General features: G+C 45.7%; 1 protein-coding gene across 1 annotated transcript in view; it reads right to left on the bottom strand.

Annotated features, from left to right (window-relative positions):
- Positions 1 to 23745, bottom strand: part of LOC141099178 (transcription factor ETV7-like) — a 46193-nt gene that overhangs the window by 7526 nt on the left and 14922 nt on the right. The window contains exons 5-7 of the mRNA XM_073587320.1: positions 22718 to 22834; positions 22022 to 22164; positions 15462 to 15562 (exon numbers count right to left, since the gene is read on the bottom strand). Coding sequence (XP_073443421.1) covers positions 15462 to 15562; positions 22022 to 22164; positions 22718 to 22834 — 361 coding nt within the window. The remainder of the gene's footprint in view (positions 1 to 15461; positions 15563 to 22021; positions 22165 to 22717; positions 22835 to 23745) is intronic.

Below are 23745 nucleotides of genomic sequence, written 5' to 3'. Positions count from 1 at the left end.
GATGCAAACAGCTACATCCCAATAGACAGCTGCCATTTACCTAATTGGCTATTAAATGTACCTAAGAGTCAGTACACCAGAATTCGCAGGAATTGCTCTAAATTTCAGAATTATGATTCCGAAGCATCTGCGCTAACTCATCAATTTCTGGAGAAAGGCTACAACAACTCACTTCTGGAGGAAGCAAATATAACAGCCAGAAATAAACCTAGTGCTACTCTGAGAAGGATAAACAATACTAATAAGAAAAATACTCCCTTTGAGGATTTTATCCCTATTATAACCGAATACAACTCAAACTGTCATATTTTGACTAGAATTGTCAACAAACATTGGGACATTTTGAAAGAGGATAAAATTATAGGATCCTCAATTCCACCAGGTCCAAAGTTCGTTTACAGAAAAGCCCGTAATATTGGTAGTATGATTGCCCCCACAGTGTTAAATAACCATATTAATGCACCTACTCCATCTTTTATAGGCAATTTAAAAGGTTTTTTTCCCTGCAAAAAATGCAGGGCTTGCCAACAAACTATGAGCCCTAAACAACAATGGGCTATGGGGAGCAATAATTCTAATAAATTGGAAATATCAGATTTTATTACTTGCAAAACGGAGAGTGTCATATATACCATCATATGTCCATGCCAGAAAGTATATGTAGGACGCACAAAAAGATCCCTGCAGATAAGGATTAAGGAACATATAAGAAATATAAAGAAAAAATTTCTGGGTCATCCCCTCTCTAAACATTTTGCAGAATGTCATGCAGGCTCTGTGAATAACCTTATCTTCACAGGAATTGAACATGTTAAGCCACAAGTGCGCAAAGACAACCATATAAAGCTAATGTCGCGTGCTTAGAGCTGCTGGATATTTGCATTGGACACCCTAATACCGAAGGGGTTAAATAGTGAAATTGAACTTTTTGGCTTCTATTAAGTTAATTGGGTTAAACTTGCTTAAGCGGCGGGACTGCTTAAATAATCCTCCTGTGGTGGGGGGGACCATCCCTGAGGAAGAAGACAGATATTCTTTGAAACATGTTGGAAAGTCCATTGGTCCCCGCCGCAACCACCAACAAGTGAAACCGACGTGGTCATGTTCTGACTCACATCACGAAGGTCCTGTATACCTGGAGCAGCTCACAGACGCCGGGAGCACGAGAGGTCGCTCACGTCTACTCCACAGCTGGAGGTACACTGACAGGAGGCTGCCACCGGCCCCCCTCTTTTTCCAAGAGCTTGAGCAAAAAGCGCTATTTTAACCTGCACCGCTTACTGGAGTGAGGACTTCGCATCGCATTATCTTTACAGGTACCGCTCTCTGACTTGTGCATTTAAGCCCCCGTTACACACTGCGATATCGCTAGCAATATCGCTGTAAAGTCACCGATTTTGTGACGTTGCAGCGATATTGCTAGCGATATCGCTACATGTGATACTTACCTCCGACTGGCTCCCCCGCTGGTTATCGCTGATCGCGCGTGAAGCTCCTGGACCATTCCTCGTCGGTCACTTCCTGCTGCGCTTCCTGTGGCGCTGACGAGCGACGCGCGGAGTGGGGCGGGAGGACGTAGGATCGCCGCGTCTGACAGGTAAGTAACGATCCCCGTCCCCAGCGATGTCGCTGGTGAGATCTGCCTGTGTGGCAGCTCACTAGCGACCACCTAGCGATGCACCAGCGATCCTGACCGCGTCATATCGCTGGTCGGGATCGCTGGTGAGTCGCTAGGTGTAACGGTACCCTTACTATTGTGGCTACTCTGCACAGTCGTTCACAGGCTGCAATTTGACTTTGACTTTTTTTTTAAGCTGCTATCAGGGAGAAGTACCCTGCACTATATAACCTATTCAGTGATATCAGGTTTTTACCCTCACTCATGCCATTTTAGTTTTTAATGATTGTTCAGGTTGGAACTAAGATTGCCACCAGCATCTATATACTCGTATATATATTTTTTCCCTTAAGCGCTTCTTCTGAGGTCTTACAATTGTCTATTTCTAATTGCTATTTTCTCGCTATTATCCAGCTACATAAAGAGCACTTATAAGAGGTTTTTTTTCTCTATAACCACCTAATTTAGATTTCCCTCTTTTTTATGAGTGTTCCAAGCGCACACTAATATTATGAGTTATTTTACCTTATTTCTATGACACCCTTGTGACAGGTGTCTTAGTGTTTGCTGCTGGAATTACACTCATATACAAGCGCCACTGAATCTCCATTTGTATTAACTATATATATATATATATATATATATATATATAAATATATATTTTTTATTATTATTCTCCATTGATTCACCGCGCGAGTATCATTTTGTTTAAATTGTTTATTTTCACCCTTGGTGGTGTGGGGGTTTCTTACTCGCTGCTGAATCAACCCTGCACACTAGCGCCGTTGGTATATTATATATTTTATCTTTCATGTGTAATATCAGCCTTATCAGCAGTTTTCATGCTCTTCTAAATAAAATTGTACATAATGTTACAAGGATACTTAAAGAACCATTCCCATTAAAGTTATTATCATCTTAACATATTGCGATCATGATATCATATAGCACTGTGTACTTACAATTGCTCATTTTATATTTCTACCCAGATAATTCTTCTCTTTTCTCTATGTAGAAGCCGAAAGTCTCTCTTTCTGTCATGTCGGACGCTGTTCACACCACAGCATCCGGCAGGCAGAGGTAGTTCCACCTCCAGCCACTATAGCCTCAGTGGCGCCGGCCTGATCTTCAGGCTCTCGGGGGTTAATCCTGCTGGAGACCAGGTTGGATGGTTAGTCACGCCCACGGTCTTTAAATAGTCATGCTGGCCTATGGGCGTCGCCGATTATAGCTTGTGTTTCATACCAAGTGGTTCCGGTCTGGAGTGGAGGTGTTCAAGAGAGAGAGATTCATATCTGGTGTCGTATGATCCGTCGTTATCCTTTCTCCTTCCCATATTTGTGTTTAGTTGTGCCCTGTTCACATTACTGTTTATTCCTGTGTGTGTGCGGCGCAGTGCAGTTTAAGTTCTCCCTGTCTGTCATTATTTGTGTGGGAGCTTTGGTGGTGACTTCTCACTGGGTGGAGGGTGGAGGGTTAAGTGCAGGGCTGAGCAGGAGATAAGGAAAGGTCGGAGGCTCAGGCATTTGCACCTTCAGCAAAAACCCTGGGTTGAGGGTCAGACAGGGTTTCCCCTAGTAAAGGGACACCACAGGGGCCCCGGGTATTTCAGCCTTAGTTGAACTAAGCCCCCGTGACATTATAATCGGCCCACATTTTTTCAGGAGTCCATGGATCCATTAGATTCCATAACCCGCCAGTTGGCGGCGCTGTCCATACAGGTCTCCGAGTTGAATGGGGCAGTTCAGCAGCAGGGCCTGGTAGTAGCAAAGGTGCAAACGGCATCTGCAGGTATCGGTGCAGAGCCGAAGTTTCCGCTGCCAGAACGATTTTCAGGCGATCGCAGCAAATTTGTCGTATTTCGGGAGGCCTGCAAATTATACTTCCGCATGCGGCCAATATCCTCAGGTAATGAGGCCCAGCGAGTAGGGCTGGTGTTGTCATTACTGAGTGGTGACCCCCAAGCATGGGCATTTTCCTTACCACCTGACTCTGCTACATTTCATTCGGTCGATAATGTTTTTTCTGCCCTCGGGCTCATTTACGATGACCCTGACCGACTGGCTCTAGCGGAATCTAAAATCCGCGCCCTCCGCCAGGGGGAGCGCTTGGCAGAAGACTATTGTTCGGAATTTCGCCGCTGGGCTGTAGACACACAGTGGAATGACCCAGCACTGCGGAGCCAGTTTATTCATGGGGTATCAGGGAGGGTGAAACAAGCCCTCCTGATGTATGAGACTCCGGCATCATTGGAGTCTGCCATGAGTTTGGTGATACGTATTGATTGCCGTTTTCGTCAGGGGGCACAGGAGACGCTACCTCTGGGGGAAAACAGAGGTGCAGGTGTGGTTGAAGTAGATGAGTCCCCTGAACCTATGCAGATTGCTGGCGTGGCACAGGTTCAGCCTCGCGCTCCGGGAGTCCGGAAGTCCGGAGCATGTTTCTACTGTGGTAAAGGAGGTCATTATGTTAACGTTTGCCCGGTACTACCTAAGAGGGTCACACCGGCGGAAAACTGTTAAGCTCAGAGGGTATGGAGGAGACCCAACTGAGCGTATGCATATCCTCCATGATGGTATCTCAATGTATGCTCCCTGCCAAGGTTATTGTCGCCAGCAGAGAGCTACCTATATCAGTGTTTGTGGATAGCGGTTCCGCCACCAATCTCATAGATGAGGAGTTTGCACACACCGCCGGGTTTAAGATTGAAAAACTTCCTCACCCCATACAGGTGGTGACCATTAATGCTGTTCCCCTCCCTCAAGGGGAGATTACTGAGTTTGTGGCAGAGGTGAAACTCCACATTGGGGTCCTACATTCTGAGTCGGTTACATGTAGGGTCGTCCGTAATCTCCCAGCTCAAATGGTCCTGGGTTTTCCATGGCTGTCCAGGCACAACCCGGTAATTGATTGGAAAACTCAGGACATAGTACAATGGAGTGGTTTCTGCCAAGACAATTGCTTGGCCACATGTGTGTCCGCCGTGACGCCCAGCCTGCCGGAGGCTTTGCAGGATTTCGCGGATGTTTTCTCTGAGAAGGGTTGCTCAGAACTGCCTCCACATAGAGCCTATGACTGTGCTATTAGGTTAAAACCCGGGGCCAAATTACCTAAGGCCAGGATGTTTAATATTTCTGGTCCTGAGAGACAAGCTCTGAAAGACTACATCGCGGAGAGTCTGAGCAAAGGTCACATCCGGCCTTCGTCCTCGCCTGTAGCCGCGGGGTTTTTCTTCATTAAGAAGAAAGATGGGGGGTTACGCCCGTGTCTGGATTTCCGAGAGTTAAACCAGATTACTATCCGTGATCCCTACCCAATGCCGTTGATCCCGGATTTGTTCAACCAGGTAGCGGGGGCAAAATGGTTTTCCAAGCTGGACCTCAGGGGGGCGTATAACCTCATAAGGGTCCGTCAGGGGGATGAGTGGAAGACGGCGTTTATCACTCCTGAGGGTCATTTTGAGAGTCTGGTTATGCCGTTTGGGTTGACCACCGCGCCTGCCGTTTTCCAACATTTTATTAATGATGTCTTTGCTCATGTCCTGGGGAGATTTGTGATTGTATACCTGGATGATATCCTCATTTATTCTAGCGATCGGGACACTCATTTGCAGCATGTTAGGCAGGTGTTACAGTTGCTCCGGGAGAACCAGCTCTATGCTAAGCTGGAAAAATGTTTATTTTTTGTCCAGGAGTTGCCCTTTTTGGGATATATTGTGTCCACAGCTGGTTTTAAAATGGACACCGCTAAGGTGCAAGCGGTGTTGCAATGGGAGAGGCCGGAGAGTCTGAAAGCACTCCAGCGGTTCCTTGGGTTTGTGAATTATTATAGGAAATTTATAAAACACTTTTCGACTGTCGCCAAACCGCTCACGGACATGACAAAAAAGGGTGCCGATCTGGCGAACTGGCCTGAGGTGGCTATACGTGCATTTGAGCGTCTGAAGAATAGTTTTGCTTCAGCCCCCATTCTGGTGCAACCAGACGTGTCTAAACCTTTTGTGGTAGAGGTTGATGCGTCGGAGGTGGGAGTGGGGGCAGTACTGTCTCAAGGCTCGTCCTTGAGCGAGATGCATCCATGCGCCTACTTCTCCAAGAAGTTGTCGCCGGCCGAACGGAATTATGATATCGGCAACAGGGAGTTGTTGGCCATCAAACTGGCTTTTGAGGAATGGCGACACTTCTTGGAGGGGGCGGCTCACCAGGTCACAGTTATCACCGACCATAAGAATCTGCTCTACCTGGAGTCGGCCAAGCGTCTGTCTCCTAGGCAGGCTCGCTGGGCATTGTTTTTTACTCGTTTCAATTTTCTTGTGACGTACCGTCCCGGGGCTAAAAACACCAAGGCGGATGCTTTGTCTAGGTGTTTTCCGGGGGGAGAACCTCGGGAAGAGCCGGTACCCATCCTCCAGAAAGGGGTAGTGGTCTCGGCTCTCACGACTGAGGTAGAGGCGGAGATTGCCGAGGCCCAAGAGGAGGTACCACCAGGACTTCCCGCCAACAAATCATTTGTACCCCTGCATCTTCGGCCTAAGGTGTTGAAGGAACACCACGATTCGGTACTGGCTGGTCACCCAGGGGTGAAGGGCACCTTAGAGCTGGTATCGCGTCGTTTCTGGTGGCCCAAAATCCGGCAGGACGTGGTCTCGTACGTGGCAGCTTGCATCACGTGCGCTAGGGCTAAGTCACCCCGAACCCGTCCTGCTGGCACGCTACAGCCTCTGGGGGTACCCAATAGGCCATGGACAGAAATCTCCATGGATTTTATCACTGACTTGCCAGCCTCGGCAGGGAACACGGTCATCCTGGTGGTGGTTGACCGTTTTTCAAAGATGGCGCATTTTGTGGCGTTGTCCTCTTTGCCCAATGCTAAGACGTTGGCTCAGGTATTTGTGAAGGAGGTGGTCAGACTCCACGGAGTACCGTCTGACATAGTATCTGATAGGGGTACGCAATTTGTGGCGAGGTTTTGGAAAGCTTTTTGCTCAAGGTTGGGGATCAAGTTGTCACATTCATCGGCGTTTCATCCACAGTCTAATGGACAAACTGAGCGCATGAACCAAAATCTAGAACAGTATTTACGATGCTTTGTGTCCGACAACCAGGAGGAGTGGTCTACTTTTCTTCCTCTGGCCGAATTCGCATTAAATAATCACCGCCAAGAGTCATCAGGAGAGTCTCCATTCTTTTGTGTGTACGGTCAACATCCTCAGTTTTGTACCTTACGTCAGGGTGACTCCGGGGGTGTCCAGGAGGAGGATCAGCTAGGAGCCCAATTGTCATCAGTCTGGAGGCGGGTGAAACAGCGTTTGTTGAGCATGAGTGCCAGGTACAAACGGGTGGCTGACAGTAGACGCGTGCCAGGTCCGGACCTGTGTGTGGGTGAATGGGTGTGGTTAGCTACGAAGAACATAAAACTCAAAATCCCTTCTTTAAAACTGGGTCCAAGGTTTATTGGGCCTTTTAGGATTTCTGCCATCATTAACCCAGTAGCTTATCGGTTGGAACTTCCCACGGTGTACAAGATACACAACGTGTTTCACAGGGCTTTATTGAAAAAGGTGGTAGGCTTGGTGGACACGACGCCGATGCCACCTCCAGTCATGGTGGATGGCGAGTTAGAGTTCGAGGTCGCCAAGGTAGTGGACTCTCGAGTAGTACGCCGTACTCTTCAGTATTTGGTGCACTGGCGGGGGTATGGTCCAGAGGAGAGGTCTTGGGTTCCAGCCTCAGACATACATGCGGATCGGCTGGTCAGTTCTTTTCACCGTCGTCATCCGGACAAGCCGGGTCCTATGAGTCTTGAGGGCCCTGGGGTCCCTCGTAGAAGACGGGGTACTGTCATGTCGGACGCTGTTCACACCACAGCATCCGGCAGGCAGAGGTAGTTCCACCTCCAGCCACTATAGCCTCAGTGGCGCCGGCCTGATCTTCAGGCTCTCGGGGGTTAATCCTGCTGGAGACCAGGTTGGATGGTTAGTCACGCCCACGGTCTTTAAATAGTCATGCTGGCCTATGGGCGTCGCCGATTATAGCTTGTGTTTCATACCAAGTGGTTCCGGTCTGGAGTGGAGGTGTTCAAGAGAGAGAGATTCATATCTGGTGTCGTATGATCCGTCGTTATCCTTTCTCCTTCCCATATTTGTGTTTAGTTGTGCCCTGTTCACATTACTGTTTATTCCTGTGTGTGTGCGGCGCAGTGCAGTTTAAGTTCTCCCTGTCTGTCATTATTTGTGTGGGAGCTTTGGTGGTGACTTCTCACTGGGTGGAGGGTGGAGGATTAAGTGCAGGGCTGAGCAGGAGATAAGGAAAGGTCGGAGGCTCAGGCATTTGCACCTTCAGCAAAAACCCTGGGTTGAGGGTCAGACAGGGTTTCCCCTAGTAAAGGGACACCACAGGGGCCCCGGGTATTTCAGCCTTAGTTGAACTAAGCCCCCGTGACACTTTCCTACACAAATCATTCACCTCTTCCACTCCTGACCAGCTGTCCCCTCCTCCCCTGAGCCAGGGACTTTTGCAGTGAGTTATGACTTGTGCAGAGATAATTTACCTCCAGTTTCTACATAAAGCTTTGGAGGATTCAGCTAGTTAGTTTTTAATCATGTGATGTCATAGATCTCATGGATTAGAGAAAGATTATCTGGGTAGAAAGGCAAAATGAACAATTGTAAGTACACAGTGCTATATAATATGAATACTGCAATGTATTAAGAGGATAAAAACTTTGAAATCAGGAGGAGTGCTTATTTAAGGAATCTTTTCTTGCTGTTTAACTAGAAGAACATATGACATATTAGTAGTGTTGAGCATTCCGATACCGCAAGTATCGGGTATCGGCCGATATTAGCTGTATCGGAATTCCGATACTGACTTCCGATACGTTTTTCATATCGGATACCGGAATCGGAAGTTCCCATAATGCTATGAGCCTGCTCGCTTTGATTCAGCCAATGGGAATCCTCAGAAGTGTGGGCACATCCTGTTAGGCATGTAGGCATGTTAACTATTGGAATGGCTGTGATTTGCTGCTGAAATGATGTCATGATGCACTATAAAAGCCGCCGCCGCCATTTCTGGTCACTCTGCTGTTAATTCAGTTAGGGACAGGCTGCTGTTGAAGACTGTGAGGGACAGTTAGAAATAGCGATTCTACCAAACATATTGTGCTTTAACCAGGCTACATAAACCACCACTGTAGCTTTCTTTTCCCTAGCAGTAGTGTTCACAGCTGTCTGCAAGGGCTGTGTGAGTGCAGCTCACGCTGTGGAGTGGGTCCTGCAGCCACGTCTGGTTGTAGGCCGCCCAGCGTGCCTCACTGCTGCCTCATACATATTTTTCTTTTTGAGCTGCTTATTTTTCAAAAATTCTATCTAGTGTGCTTCCATCCGTATCCATATACGTTGATTGCAAACACTAGTAGTAGACAGCGGAGCCTTTCTGCAGCCTTTCAGTGCTAGTGCCCACTTAGCTGCACTGTTCACGGCTGTCTGAGAGGTCTCTGACTGTGTGTGAGTGCAGCTCACGCTGAGTAGTGTGTCCTGCAGCTACGTCTGGTTGTAGGCCGCTCAGCGTGTCACTGCCTCACACATTTTTCTTTTATTGCAGCTCATTTTTTCTCCTATTAGTGTGCATCCATCCGTATCCATATACGGTGGTTGCAAACACACTAGGAGTAGACAGCGGAGCCTTTCTGCAGCCTTTCAGTGCTAGTGCCCACTTAGATGCACTGTTCACGGCTGTCTGAGAGGTCTCTGACTGTGTGTGAGTGCATCTCACGCTGAGTAGTGTGTCCTGCAGCTACGTCTTGTTGTAGGCCGCTCAGCGTGCGTCACTGCCTCACACATATTTTTCTTTAATTGCAGCTCATTTTTCTTCTCCTATTAGTGTGCATCAATCCCTATCCATCTACATTGGTTGGTTGCAAACACTATATAGGAGTAGATAGAGGAGCCTTTTTTCTTTCTTGTGCCCTTCATCTGCAGCCAGATTATTATTACCCAATTTTTTTGGAGCCTCATCTTTTGCATTGTAGGTTACCTGCCTGCATTGTAATAGCTCCAAAAAGTTGGTGATACTATCACTTTCAAATCTTTGGTCACATCCTTTTAGTTTTTTTTCTGAAAAAAAACAATAAAGTTCACCAAACACTACATTTGAAAGTTGTGTAGGCCACATTAGCTCCTATTAAAGTGTAGTCCACACGCACACTTCATAAAATTAGTGTTTCTTCTACCTGTAACCAGCTGTTCAGGAATAAGCACACTAAGCCCCCACTTTGTACTTTTCTGCCTATCTTTATCAGTCTAGCAAGATGAAGAAGGCAGAGAGTAAGGCACTTAGGCGTGGGCGTGGAGTTTCATCAGGGAGAGGACGTGGGGATTCTGTGCCTGCTGCGGGCACCAGTGAGTCAGCAGCCCCCAGTTTTAGCAGGCAACAGTGCTTTATGCGCAGCTTTGTAGGACCTCGCCGTACCCCACTGCTGCGGGAGGAACAAATTGACTTCAATGACTTCCACATCCTCTCAGGGCCAGAGCACCGAAGAGCAACCATCTGTCTCTTCACCACCTGCCAAAGTGCCCAGGCAGTCAGAGAGCCCTGGACAGCAGCCATCACAGTCTCTACTTCTGTTCTCTGAATCTGTTGGCTTGGAAAGAGGGGGCCAACCAAGCAGCATTCCAGAACGTGAAGAAGAGGGAGTATGCAGTGATGCGCAACTTCTTTGTCCCTCTGAATCTGAAGAGGCGGGTGGGCCAGTGCCTATAGTCAGCACACCTCAGTACGCATCAGATGATGACGAGACACAGGTGCCACTTTCTGGTGCGTACGGTGCTGGTGAGACAACCCAGGAGAAGCAGGTGTTTGAAGAGGGGAGTGTAGATGATGAGGTCCTGGACCCATCATGGCGTGAGGAACAGGAAGGTGGTGGGAGCAGCTCTGAGGAAGAGATTCCCCGAACGGCCAAAACCGGAGGGAGAGGGAGGGGGCAGACTTGGTTGCCTGTAGCCTCCACTTCGGCACCCATTAGGAGCATTCCTCTTTCAAAAGGCAAAACGGGCACTCCCAAGACTTGCAGAGCGTGGTCCTTTTTTGACACAGTTGGTAGATGACATTTTTGCTTTGTCAAATGCAAGCTGTGTCATCAGAGAGTCAAAAGAGGGAAAAATGTCAGCAACCTCAATACCACTAATATGTGGAAACATGTGCGGACGAAGCACGAGGTGGAGTTACACAGACACACTGAAGCAGCCACCTACCCACCAGGTGGAATTCAACGTTACATATGTTGGAGCGGTTGTGTGAGCAGCAGGCAGCAGTCATGGAGTACCAGCTGCATCAGGCGCAAACAAGTCGCACTTTGCGCCGGTCACACTTCAGCACCACTGAGTGGACCTCTATGAAGGACATCTGCCTCGTTTTGCGTGCCTTCGATGATTCCACGCGGATGGCGAGTGCAGATGATGCACTAGTCAGCATGACTGTTCTCCTTATCTGCCTGCTTCAAAAAAACACTGCAAGCACTAAGGGATGAGGTTTTGGAAGAGGTGGAGTCCCAAATGCCATCTGCTTCTGGACAGTCTGCGCTACGTGGTTCCTCACAAAGGCCTAGGCAGTGGACACTTTGTGAGGAGGATGAGGAGGAGTCGATGGAGGAGGAAGACATCTCTCCAGAGGAGGGAGGTACACAAAGCTCTAGTCAGTATGTACAGCGAGGGTGGGGTGATGCAGAGCAGGCAGAGATCACGCCTCAAGCAGGGGACAGCGGTTCTTTGGCAGTTGGGAGTCTGCAGCACATGGTTGATTTCATGCTGCAGTGCCTGAGAAATGACCGCCGCATCGCCCACATTCTCTACACGGCTGATTATTGGGTGTACACCCTCCTAGATCATCGCTACCGGGACAACTTACAAAGCCTCATACCAACGTTGAACAGGGAGCGTAAACTGCGGGAGTACCAAGGCACACTGGTGCAGTCCATCATGTTTTCCATTCCACCCGACAGCAGTGGTGCTAGTGCTTTACAAAGCAGCTCTGTGCGTCGAGGCAGTGGAGGAAACTCGGCACAAAGAGGCAGCAGAGGCAGCGCCTCAGCACAAGGCAAGACCACTATGGCCCAAATGTGGCAAAGTTTTGTATGTCCGCCACAATTGTCTACACCATCAAAAAACGGCTCCAGTCAGCAGGAGGCAACGTTTCTGTCAGATGGTGACAGACTACATGTCTTGCCCTGTCAGTGTACTCCCAGATGGCTCTTCCCCCTTCAAATTTTGGGTCTCTAAGCTGGATACATGGCCAGAGCTTAGCCAGTATGCATTGGAGGTGCTGGCTTGCCCTGCTGCCAGTGTATTATCGGAACGTGTCTTTAGTGCCGCAGGTGGTGTACTAACAGACCGTCGCACGCAACTATCTTCCTATAATGGTTACAATCAGTAGTAGTCTACAACCTCTATAAAACCAGCTGCAAGTTGGCCTCCGCCTGCTGCATGCCTCATCCTGGGCTCCAACAACACCAGTTGGTGTTCAGAAGTGCTGTCATCACAGAGAACAACACACTAGCTCCTGTGTTAGTGGGGTTCAGAAACGCCAGCTGTTCCCCTGCTGTTTAGACCGCAATGTCTCCTGCTGACTCCACATGCCCAAAACATCAGGCCTCAGCCTGCTCCATGCCTCAACCTGGGCTCCAACAACGCCAGTTGGTGTTCAGAAGTGTCGTCTTCCCAGAGAACAACACACTAGCTCCTGTGTTAGTGGGGTTCAGAAATGCCAGCTGTTCCCCTGCTGTGTAGACGGCAAAGTCTCCTGCTGCCTCCACATGCCAACAACATCAGGCCTCAGCCTGCTCCATGCCTCAACCTGGGCTCCAACAACGCCAGTTGGTGTTCAGAAGTGTCGTCTTCCCAGAGAACAACACACTAGCTCCTGTGTTATTGGGGTTCAGAAACGCCAGCTGTTCCCCTGCTGTGTAGACAGCAAAGTCTCCTGCTGCCTCCACATGCCAACAACATCAGGCCTCAGCCTGCTCCATGCCTCATCCTGGGCTCCAACAACGCCAGTTGGTGTTCAGAAGTGCCGTCTTCACAGAGAAAAACACACTAGCTCCTATGTTAGTGGGGTTCAGAAATGCCAGCTGTTCCCCTGCTGTGTAGACGGCAAAGTCTCCTGCTGCCTCCACATGCCAACAACATCAGGCCTCAGCCTGCTCCATGCCTCATCCTGGGCTCCAACAACGCCAGTTGGTGTTCAGAAGTGCCGTCTTCACAGAGAAAAACACACTAGCTCCTGTGTTAGTGGGGTTCAGAAATGCCAGCTGTTCCCCTGCTGTGTAGACACCAATGTCTCCTGCTCCATCCACATTCAAACTACTACTGATTTTTAACCGTGCTCCACTTAGGCCTCTGGCTCTACTGTCTCTAGTTTTTCCCCTGGCCTCCAACCCCGACAGTTGCTGCTCTGTAGTGGCGTCTGCACAATCCACACTTGTTCCTGAGTTACTGGGGCTCAGTCACGTCAGTTGATCCCCTGATGTGTGTCCGGCAATGTCTCCTGCTCTGTCCACATTCCCATTACTAGTAGTGTGAATGAGGACTAAGTAGGAAACCTTGCCAGACACACATCAGGGGATCAACTGACGTGACTGAGCCCCTGTAACCCAGGAACAAGTGTGGATTGTGCAGACGCCACTTCAGAGCAGCAAATTGTGGGGTTGGAGGCCAGGGGAAATACTAGAGACAGTAGAGCCAGAGGCCTAAGTGGAGCACGGTTACAATCAGTTGTAGTGTACAACCGATCTAAAACTTGCTCCAAGTAGGCCTCAGCCTGCTCCGTGATTGATCCTGGGCTCCAACATCGCCAGTTGCTGCTCAGAAGTGTCTTTGGCACGGGTACTCCCTCCTGCCCAGCCTGGTTCCAGCGCGCCTGCTTTTTCCGGGTAGTGTCAACGTCACTTTGCCACCAATACGTTGTCCTGTCGTGTTGCGGTCGGGTTAGCCGAGTCTATGGTGCCTGCAGTTTCGGTGCTTCCTATGTGGGCGGCGGGTTCTGGTAATAAAGGCTGGTTCCGTAGTGCCAATAGGACAAGCACCCCCTGTAGGACTGTGGGTTTCGGTAACTGCGGCTGGCTCACGGCCTTGCAACTTTGTTTTTTTCACGGGTACCTTCTGCTACCCATTCGGGTTCCAGCACAGTCAGCTGGTTCTCGGCAGTGCCTTTGGCCTAGGTGCCTCCTTCTTGGTATCCGAGTTCCAGCAACGTCTGCTGGTCCCTGGTAGTGCTTTGTAGCACAGGTACCTCCTGCTTAGTAACAGTGTTCCAGCACCGTCAGCTGGTCCACAGTTGTGCCATTGGCTCTTGTTCCTTTTGCTACCCATCCGGGTTCCAGCACCGTCAGCTGGTTCTCGGCAGTTCCTCAGCCTTCTTGTACCTTCTGCTACTTTTCCAAGTTCAAGCTTGTGGAAATGGGTTTTGATTCTCACTCTGGATCTCCCTGACAATGACCCTGAAGACGACGACCCTGAAGACCACACAGAAGAATACCTAGAAGATGACCAAGAGGACAAAGAACATGAAGACAACCACCAAGATGCAGAACAACAAGAGACAGAAGAACAAGAAGCAAAAAAACCAAAAGCAGAAGAACATTAAGCATACGACTAAAAATCTGAGTAAATGATATTATCTAATTTATAAGCAGAAGAAGACTAAGCAGTGTATGGGGGTGAGTCCGTTCCTCCTCGTGGTGCCCCTGGAAAAGGCCTGCTGCCGCAGGCCAAACTGAACGTGGACAAATCCTGCTGTAAATCTTTTGTGACAGGCTGAACGGAAGGTGTAATCTTCAAACTTTTATAGATTACAACTACAGGAATGCCTGACACAAATAAGAATATGATGAAGAAGAAGAATAGGAAGAAGATGAAGAGGTAGAATATGAAGAAGAATAATAGTTGAAGAAGAAGAATGTGAAGAATGTAAAAAAAAAAAAAATAGGAAGAAGGTGAAGAAGAAGAAGAAGATGAATAAGGTGAAGAAGAAGTTGATGAAAAAGATGCTGCTGAGGATGATGAAGGAGAAAGTGTGGGAGAAGTAAAAAAGAAGGTGAAGAGCATGGAAGTAGTGAAGCATACATATCTGACAAAATATTAAAGACTTTAACATAGTCAATATCTTTGTAACTACGAACGTCTTTAAAAAACAAATTACTGCTATTCCATTTGATTGGACTAAACCTCTATGGCTTTAATGTCTCCTCCACCTCCCACAATACATTCTACATTATTAGTTGTTTTTCTTCATGTAGAATTAACCTACAGGGGAAAAAAGGTTTTTTTTTTAATTCCGATATTTCTGTTCCATTGACTTGAATGGGACTTCCGGGATCGGAATCGGCGATACCCAATACTTTTTTTTAGATCGGCCGATCCATTCCCATCCGATATTTTTCAGTATCAGTTGGTATCGCTCAACACTACTTATTAGCAAATACACTATGCAAATGTTACAATGTTGCTTGGTGTCAAGTTCTCAAAAGATATATTTTACAACCTTATTACATACCCTATACGTCATGTATTGCCCAGTTTTTTTGCATACTGAGACTTAAAGGGGTTGTCCACAGGATAGGTGATAACTTGGTGATCAGTGGGGGTCAGACTACTTGGAGCCACATTAACCAGCAGATTGGGGAACTGCTTGACCGCAGCTCCATTCGTTCCCTGTGAACAAATATAGGTGCCAGCAGATGGACACTCACTTATCAGCAAATGAACCTGCGGAAAGGTGAGAACGTATTTTCACTGGACAGCCCCTTTAAGTCAAAGAGAAATAACCTCATTTGTCAAATTAGTATTTACCTGAAGGTTAGCTTCTTTCCAGACTCTTTCTTTAAAAGACTTATTTTGTAGTACTGTCTCAGGGCTCTTGACATCTTCTCATAGGTCATGTTTGGGCGATTCTGCACAAAACAGTAGAACCATTTATTCTTTCTATGGTTATGGTCTATTTTCGCTTCCTATGATAATATTCTCATGCTTGCATTTGCCATTTATTTAAACCACATTAGTAAAATAGAAATAAGGGCAGAGTCAGATGGCCGTATAAATCAGAGCGAAATAGGAACACAACGCACGGACTGGCCAGTGGCTCTCAGACCTGATTACAACAGCTGCATGTAATTCTATGCAGCTGTCACGCTCAGGTAAGGAGAGCTGCCGGTCAGTTCCTGCACTGCGTTCCTATCTCGTTCCGATATATCCGGCCTCTGTGTATCATGTTTGAAACCATGATAACCAGTCCGACACTAATAATGTAGAACATCTCATGATCACCTAAGAACAATCTACAGTACCTATCACTTCTTGGAAAACCTTATCTAATAATTAGAAAACTAAAATAAAAATATACATATTTTTTCTCATATATAATTAGCGAAGATGAAAAATTAAAAAATGTCCCCTTTTATTTAGTGATAAAATCATTGGCTTTTTAATGAGTGTGTATAGTAATGATATACTTGAGATTACAGATGCACGACTGTTGTGTGCAGAAAGTAACCAAGGTTTCCAAAAATGGCTGTACAAGGCTACTTACACAAGTGTATAAAAAAAATCGTCTGATTTTCATTCAGAAAAAAAACCGAATTTTTCACTTGTATTGTCATCCGCATGCAATCCATATGGCATCCATTTTTATATATCAGTAATTTTTCACATTTACAAAACCAAAAGATGTTCACTATGTTAATAATGGCAATGTGTCTACAGAAATCAGATGCTACACGAATGAGCAATAGGGGATCCAAATTTTTTTGTCACCCATAGTTTTGAATACGTGAGTGTCATCTGAAGAGACTAGTGCATGCTACAATTGTTTTCGTGTGGACATTCTGTCTATGTAAAAGAAAATGCTCATCTGAGCAATCCTATTGAGTAGCATTGGTCCACGTGCAATCAGTTTTTTCCACGGACAGCACTCGGATCAAAAATATGATTGTGTGCACGTAGCCTAACAGTGTGATCTTTAAACAGGGTTCTCAGGATTTTGCTTCTGCAGTAGTTGCACTGAATCAGACACAGCCACTGGCCCCAATCATGTGCCACTTTTGTGGATGTACCACTTTGCAGTGACCTCTCTGCATCTGTCAGTCATTGTAACTGCTATGATACAGTCTGGAATGTGTTGCATTCTCATTGGATTATTGCATGCTGCTGCAACAGACATTTCTATTGGTCTCCACTAGAGATGAGCGAACATCGTCGGCTCCTTCCTTATTCGGCAAGCTATAGCGCTTACCGAGAACCCGGATACCTGCAGCGCTCCCAACAACACATGCATGGAGAGCCTGTGGGTTGTGACTGTCACACAGCCACGACACATGCAGCTGCAGCGCCGAACAGCTGATCATCGGGAGCGATCCAGGTAGCCAGGTTCCCGAAGCAGCTTCTTCGGTAAGGGCTATAGCTTGCCGAATAAGGAGGGAGCCGACGATGTTCGCTGATCTCTAGGTCCCCACGACTGTAGTCCTCTCAGTCAAAAGTAGCAACGTCCAGAAGACTTTCCAAAACTTCTGATGGTGAGGGTAGGATGCTGTTCTGATGTCCTCTCTGCCACATTATCTCAGAGAATTCTTCTAACTGTTGTCTCTCGCATATGTTGTGGGGGCTCGATGTGACCTGCCTTTATCACAGCAGTGGTCTGCAGGTACTTCTGGCCGCAGGCTAGGTCAGTTACACGCTTCCAAGAAGTGATGGACAGTCTGGCTTTTGGTGATTTGGATAACTTTGCTCCACTCACCAAATAGTGTGGCTCTTTCGGATCACAAATGGATCCCTGTTAAATATATACTGCTCAAAATAATAAAGGGAACACTTAAACAACAAAATGTAACTCCAAGTCAGTCACACTTCTGTGAAATCAACACTGATTGTGATTCAATTTCTCCTGCTGTTGTGCCAATGGAATAAACAACAGGTAGAAATGATACGAAGATCACTAACATCCATGTGTCTGCTCAGTAAGAGTGCCTAGTGTTCCCTTTATTTTTTTGAGCAGTATATATTCACAGCAAGTGAACACATATTTAAGAAAAATTCATCGCAGCCAATATGCCGCCCACCCGCAGTCAAAACCACACGCACCTGTAACCAGCTAATGAAAGTACTGTGTAGGTGGGGTCTTGGCTTCCGAACACCATTATTTAACCCCAGTGAGAGCCAGAGACTGTAAGTGGCTGTCACTGGGATGCTGGCACCCATATTTCTAGGCAGGGAGCCAACTCTTTGTACCAGATCATTCCAACCATCACTATTTCCTGGCACTACCTCATAATATCACCTCAGTCTGCACATGGTCATATGACCCCATACACATTAGAACCCACATTAGGCCTCTCGAAAGTTCCATGACAAATGATGTTGGGGGAGGAAAGGATTCAGCAGATGGAATTTCAATGGCCAATCCTTTTTTTCAGCAGGAGATAAACTGCTGCTGGGGGAGAACGTAAGTCTAATAGAGGACACAGTAAGGGGGTGACTAGATAGAAAGCTGTTGACCAAACGGTTGATCATCCCACACTTTTCTAACCTTTGGGTTAACCCTTTTAGAGCAACTGTATCTGTCTCATCTAGCTTAGGTGCATACCATATCTGCAGTCCTACACATTGAATAAAATATCAACACTATTTGAAAAGTTCTAGCACCCACCTAAAGGCAGGGATATTTTCTGCATTAATCAAAACCATTTCACCATCTGTTAGTTTTCCTTTTAAGTAAATTTATGAGAAAAAAATGATGAATCAATTCTGTTGTATTATATCACCAAAAAGTAAGGGAATAAACAGGCCAAACTATCTGCCCCTCTTACCCCAAAATTCTGATGTGAAGTAGAGCTTCATTATAGTAATAATTTAGAAAATACTCAGTTTTTCTAATGATGATTTGTTTGAGGAAAAACTGCTATCATTAACTGAGTTTTTCTGGAAACTAATAGGTACTCTATAGGAATACACTTACACTATAGGAATCCACATGTAAAATGCTGACTATATGCTGAACTTATGATTGTGGCCTAACAGTTCAGAGGGCAGTCCTATTCTGTAACTGACAGCTTCATCAGTTTGCACACTCTCATGTGGAAGGCTGTAAATCACTCAATTTCAACTGAATTCTTAAGTTCAGGATAAGTTTAAATAAATAAAGATCAATTAATATTGAATATTTTTCAATGAACTATTTGACTGATACCCTGTAAAAGTCGCCCATCCTTAAAAGTAGGTGCGTTAGTTGGTGCTCATTATTGTTTTACACCTGTGCAACTGCTCTCAGTTAGGGATGAGGGGACCCCGGGAAGTTCGGGTTCTGGTACCCGACCCAAAACTTTATTCCAAAGTTCGATTTGGGTACCAGAACTGCACCTGAACTTGAGCACTCTTTCTCTTTCCTCTTCTCTCTCTCTCTCCCTCCTCTGCTTTCTCTCCTCTTCCCTCAGAATGTCAAACAGTTAGTGTCCAGTGCTAAGCGCCGAACACTTCCGTGAGAAGTCCGTGTTGGCATTTTCGTAGCACCCGACACTAAGGCTGCGTTCACATGTCGCGTTTTTTTCGCGGCGTTTTTAACCTGCGATTTTGCCGTGAACATATGAAAAAACAGCATCCCATGCATTCTTATGGGATTCCGTAATGCTGTGCTAATGCTGCGGATTTTCCCGCGGCGGAATCGCATCATGGAAAAATCCGCAGCATGCTCATTATTTTGTGGAATCTCGCCCACATAGGAATGCATTGTTCTGCTTACTTTCCACATGTGGCTGTGCCCACCATGCGAAAAGTAAGAAGAACATTTGCGGATGGTACCCACGGTCCGGAGGAGAGGAGACTGTCCTCCGGGCTGTGGGTACCATATCCCTGTAAAAAATAGAATTAAAATTAAAAAATCGGGGTATATTCACCTTCCGATGTCCCGCGCAGCGTCCCCAGGCTTCAGCGATACACGCGGCAGGTCCCGTTCCCAGTGATGCATTGCGATAATGACCTTTGCTGACGTCGCTGTCTCAAAGGTCATTGCCGCAATGCATGACTGGGAAAGGGACCTGCCGGAGCATCGCTGAGGCCTGGGGACATCGGAAGGTGAATATAACCCGATTTTTAATTTTTTTATTATTATTTTTAACCCCTTCACTCCCGGAGCTTTTTTCGATTTTTCGTTTTCGTTTTTTGCTCCCCTTCTTTCCAGAGCCATAACTTTTTTTATTTTTCTGTCAATATGGCCATGTGAGGGCTTACTTTTTGTGGGACGAGTTGTACTTTTAAACAACACCATTGGTTTTACCATGTTGTGTACTTGAAAACAGGAACAAATTCCAAGTGTGGTGAAATTGCAATAAAAGTGCAATTCCACACTTGTTTTTTGCTTGGATTTTTGCTAGGTTCACTAGATGCTAAATCTAACTTGCCATTATGATTCTCCAGGTCATTACGAGTTCATAGACTCCAAACATGTCTATGTGCTCTTTTATCTAAGTGGTGAAAAAAAATTCCAAAGTTTGCTAAAAAAATAAATTCCGCAATTTTCTGAGGCCAGTAGCGTCTCCATTTTTCGCGATCTGGGGTTGGGTGAGGGCTTATTTTTTGCGTGCCGGGCTGAAATTTTTAATGATAGCACTTTTGTGCAGATACGTTCTTTTGATTGCCCGTTATTGCATTTTAATGCAATGTTGCGGCGACCTAAAAAACGTAATTCTGGCGTTTTGAATTTTTTCTCGCTTCGCCGTTTAGCGATCGGGTTAATGCTTTTTTTTTTATCGATCTGGCGATTCTGAACTCGGCGATACCTAATATGTATATGTGGGATTTTTTTTAATTGTTTTATTTTGATTGGGGCGAAAGGGGGGTGATTTGAACTTTTAGGTTTTTATTATTTTTTTTATTTTTAACATTTTAACATTTTTTTTTAACTTTTGGCATGCTTCAATAGCCTCCATAGGAGGCTTGAAGCATGCAATACTCGATCGGCTCTGCTACATATGGGCGATGAGCAGATCGCCCATATGTAGCAAATTTACTCCTGTGCTCCTGTGCTTTCAGCGCCAACCACCGGGTGGCGCTGAAAGCCATCTGCCTGGAACAACCATAGAGGTCTCTATGAGACCTCTGGTTGTCCAGGCAACATGACGCCTACCCCCCGATCACGCGACGGGGGTCGGAGATGATGTCATTTCCGGCCCGGCGACCGGAAATGCTATGTAAATGCCCGCTGTCAGCTTTGACAGCAGGATTTAACTAGTTAATAGGCGTGGGCGGACGGCGATTCCACTCTCACCTATTGCGGGCACATGTTAGCTGTTCATAACGGCTGACATGTTGTGGCTTTGAGGTGGGCTCACCGCCGGAGCTCACCTCAAAGCGGGGGACCTTACCGATAACGTACTATTCCGTCATCGGTAAGGAAGGGGTTAACATTAGATCTTTTTACTACTGATGCTGCATAGGCAGCCTCAATAGTAAAAAGTTGGTCACACTCGTCAAACACTATGTTTGATGAGTGTCACCAACCTGTCAATCAGTTCTCCAAGCGATGCTACAGATCACCTGGAAAATGCTAGCATTCTGCAAGCTAATTACGCTAAAATCGCTAGTTTTTCTGCCGGAAAATCGCGGGAATTTAAAATGCGATTTTCCCGTGGAATGGAATTCCTGCGGTAACTTCCGCGGGAGTTCCACTACGTGTGAACTTAGCCTAACTGTTGGGTTCGCTCATCTCTACTCTCAGTTTAACATTACGGCTTGCTAGTGTCCTGTTGTGAACTGGTACTTTACCCCGGACTTGTATCAGTAATGCAATGTGTCGCCATGTAATGTACATTATAAGATTCTTCAGTGGTAAAAAATTAAACCCCAAAAAACTATGTTTTGTGTCAGAGTCCACAGGTTGCACAGGTACCCAAGTAAATCACCAGTTTTACCAGAATGTGGGTTTTATAGATAAACAGATGATCCATTGCGCTATTTTTCTGATTACTTAGGACCATTTTCATCAAAGTATATTTGTCAGACTCGAAGTTGCCCAATAATTTTGCCACTCTTGGTGTTTTGTTTTCATGCCACACCTAGGCTGGTGCCACAAAAGTGAGCAGAGATGTGGTGGGGCGAGGCGAAGCCTAACGGGCAAATTCATCATGATTTACTATGGTGGAGGGCATGAACTACGCCAGAAATGTAAATCAGTCCTTGGTAGGAGAAACATTTTTGGTGAAGGCACATGGCAGTTTTAAGATGTACATAATTGATTAAGACTGGTGTGCCATATATGCATGCCTTTATGAATTAGGGCCATAGTGTAATCCTGAGACCATTAAGTATGTGAATTTGGTAACAAGGTCTTGTAATCATAGTTCTTCATGCATTACTATAGAAAATACCTTGTGATTTCCCCAGAATGCAGCAAGCTTGTTTGGATCCACCACTCTGAAGACTTTCAGGTCTTTATCTTCCCACCTAATATATGATTCATAGCGCTTGTCATCAAGGAGCTTGTGCAAATAGTCCCACAGGAACCTGCAACCTGGATTTACATTGACAGACTACTGATTTATTTTGTGTAATAAGACATAATAAATATATATATACTGTATATTTAACTCAAATATTGGTTTGAGCATTGCCTTTAATACGTTTTGCAATAAAAGCACATGTGCTGTTTGGAAGGTCATCTCAAAGACGTCTTCCTACATTATCATTAATATGTATAAATACATTTTATATATATATATACACACACACATATATGTCTTGTTTTTATCGTCACTACACATATGTGAACTTACAGCGTACCTCCAACCAGGGAATTAAAAATGTCACTAACAGTCACCTTATCCGGTGATCTCTATTTGCCTCTCGCTGCCTTCTCTGTTCAGATTTTTGTTTTGTTCCATCAGCTTTGTTCCCCATGATAACTACTTAAAACAACCCTCCTCCTGGGGCCTCCGCAATGGCATGGGTAGAGCAATGGATGGTATAAGCCATGTTCTCCTATCTTACATCGCAGGAAAGGCGTGGTTTGATACATAACTGCTCTGAACAAAACCATTTTCTGCAGTCTCCATTTTCAGATTTACCTTTTATTTTTCCATCCAAATAGTCGATGTGCTCTGCAGAGCTTTCCCTGGTTTGGGTTCCTTGTGTCCTTTGGCATAGATTGAGTGGTACATCTTGGCCATTACTCTGTGTAGGGCCTGGAAGTAAAGTATCTGTAATTAAGAATTGTCTATATCAGCACACAAGTCAATATTTAACTATTTAACTTGTGCTACTGGGAGCAGCCTGCATATATTTACTCTTCAGGCTTGTCTCTTATCAAGCACATTTGTGATGTCATTGGTCAGAAAATGCAAAGCGAGCTGCCAGCAGTGGATTTTGATGATTTGCCCAAGTGCATTCATCAAACAACTATTAATAACCTCGTTGATAACTGCCAAGATGTGTAAATTCCTGGATTTTAACACATTGCTCTCATACTCAGTGCTAAATAAATTTAGATTTTTTTTTTAACCCTTTCACAACCTTATCATTTTTTTCATTTTCATTTTTTCCTCTCACCCCTTCTTCCAGGAGTGATAAATTTTTTAAATTTTTCTGCCTGTTTTTAGAGGATCGAGTTGTACTTTTGAATGACATCATTCATTTTATCATGTAATGCACTGGAAAGCGGGAAAAAATTCCAATTGCATTGAAATTGAAAAGAAAAGTGAATTCTACAATTGTTATTTTTTACTACCATGTTCACTACATGGTAAAACTGACCTGGTAATATGATTCTCCAAGTCAGTAAGACTATGCAGATACTAAACATGTAAGACGATAGCTTATGAGCAACATTGGTTATCCTTAAATAGAGTCATATTTACACCAGAAAAAGAAGGGTGAGACGATCCAAGAGTCCAAAAAAAGTAATGAAAAAATATCAACTTTTATTGTGCACAATATAGAGGGAATTTGCAACAACCGTGAAGCACACACACAAAAAGCATTAAAAAACTAAGGACATGCGAGATCCAGTAGGACAACTGGTAGGGCAGTATACGTATTTAAATACACAGAGGGGTACAAAATCAGCATTGGTGTACACTAAAGATATAGGAGCAAT

This window comes from Dendrobates tinctorius, unplaced genomic scaffold (assembly GCF_039654945.1).
Source record: "Dendrobates tinctorius isolate UK_male_01 unplaced genomic scaffold, ASM3965494v1 ptg000098l, whole genome shotgun sequence".
Lineage (NCBI taxonomy): Eukaryota > Metazoa > Chordata > Amphibia > Anura > Dendrobatidae > Dendrobates > Dendrobates tinctorius.
Note: the sequence above shows the minus strand (reverse complement) of the source record. Positions and strands in the feature narration are given on the sequence as shown.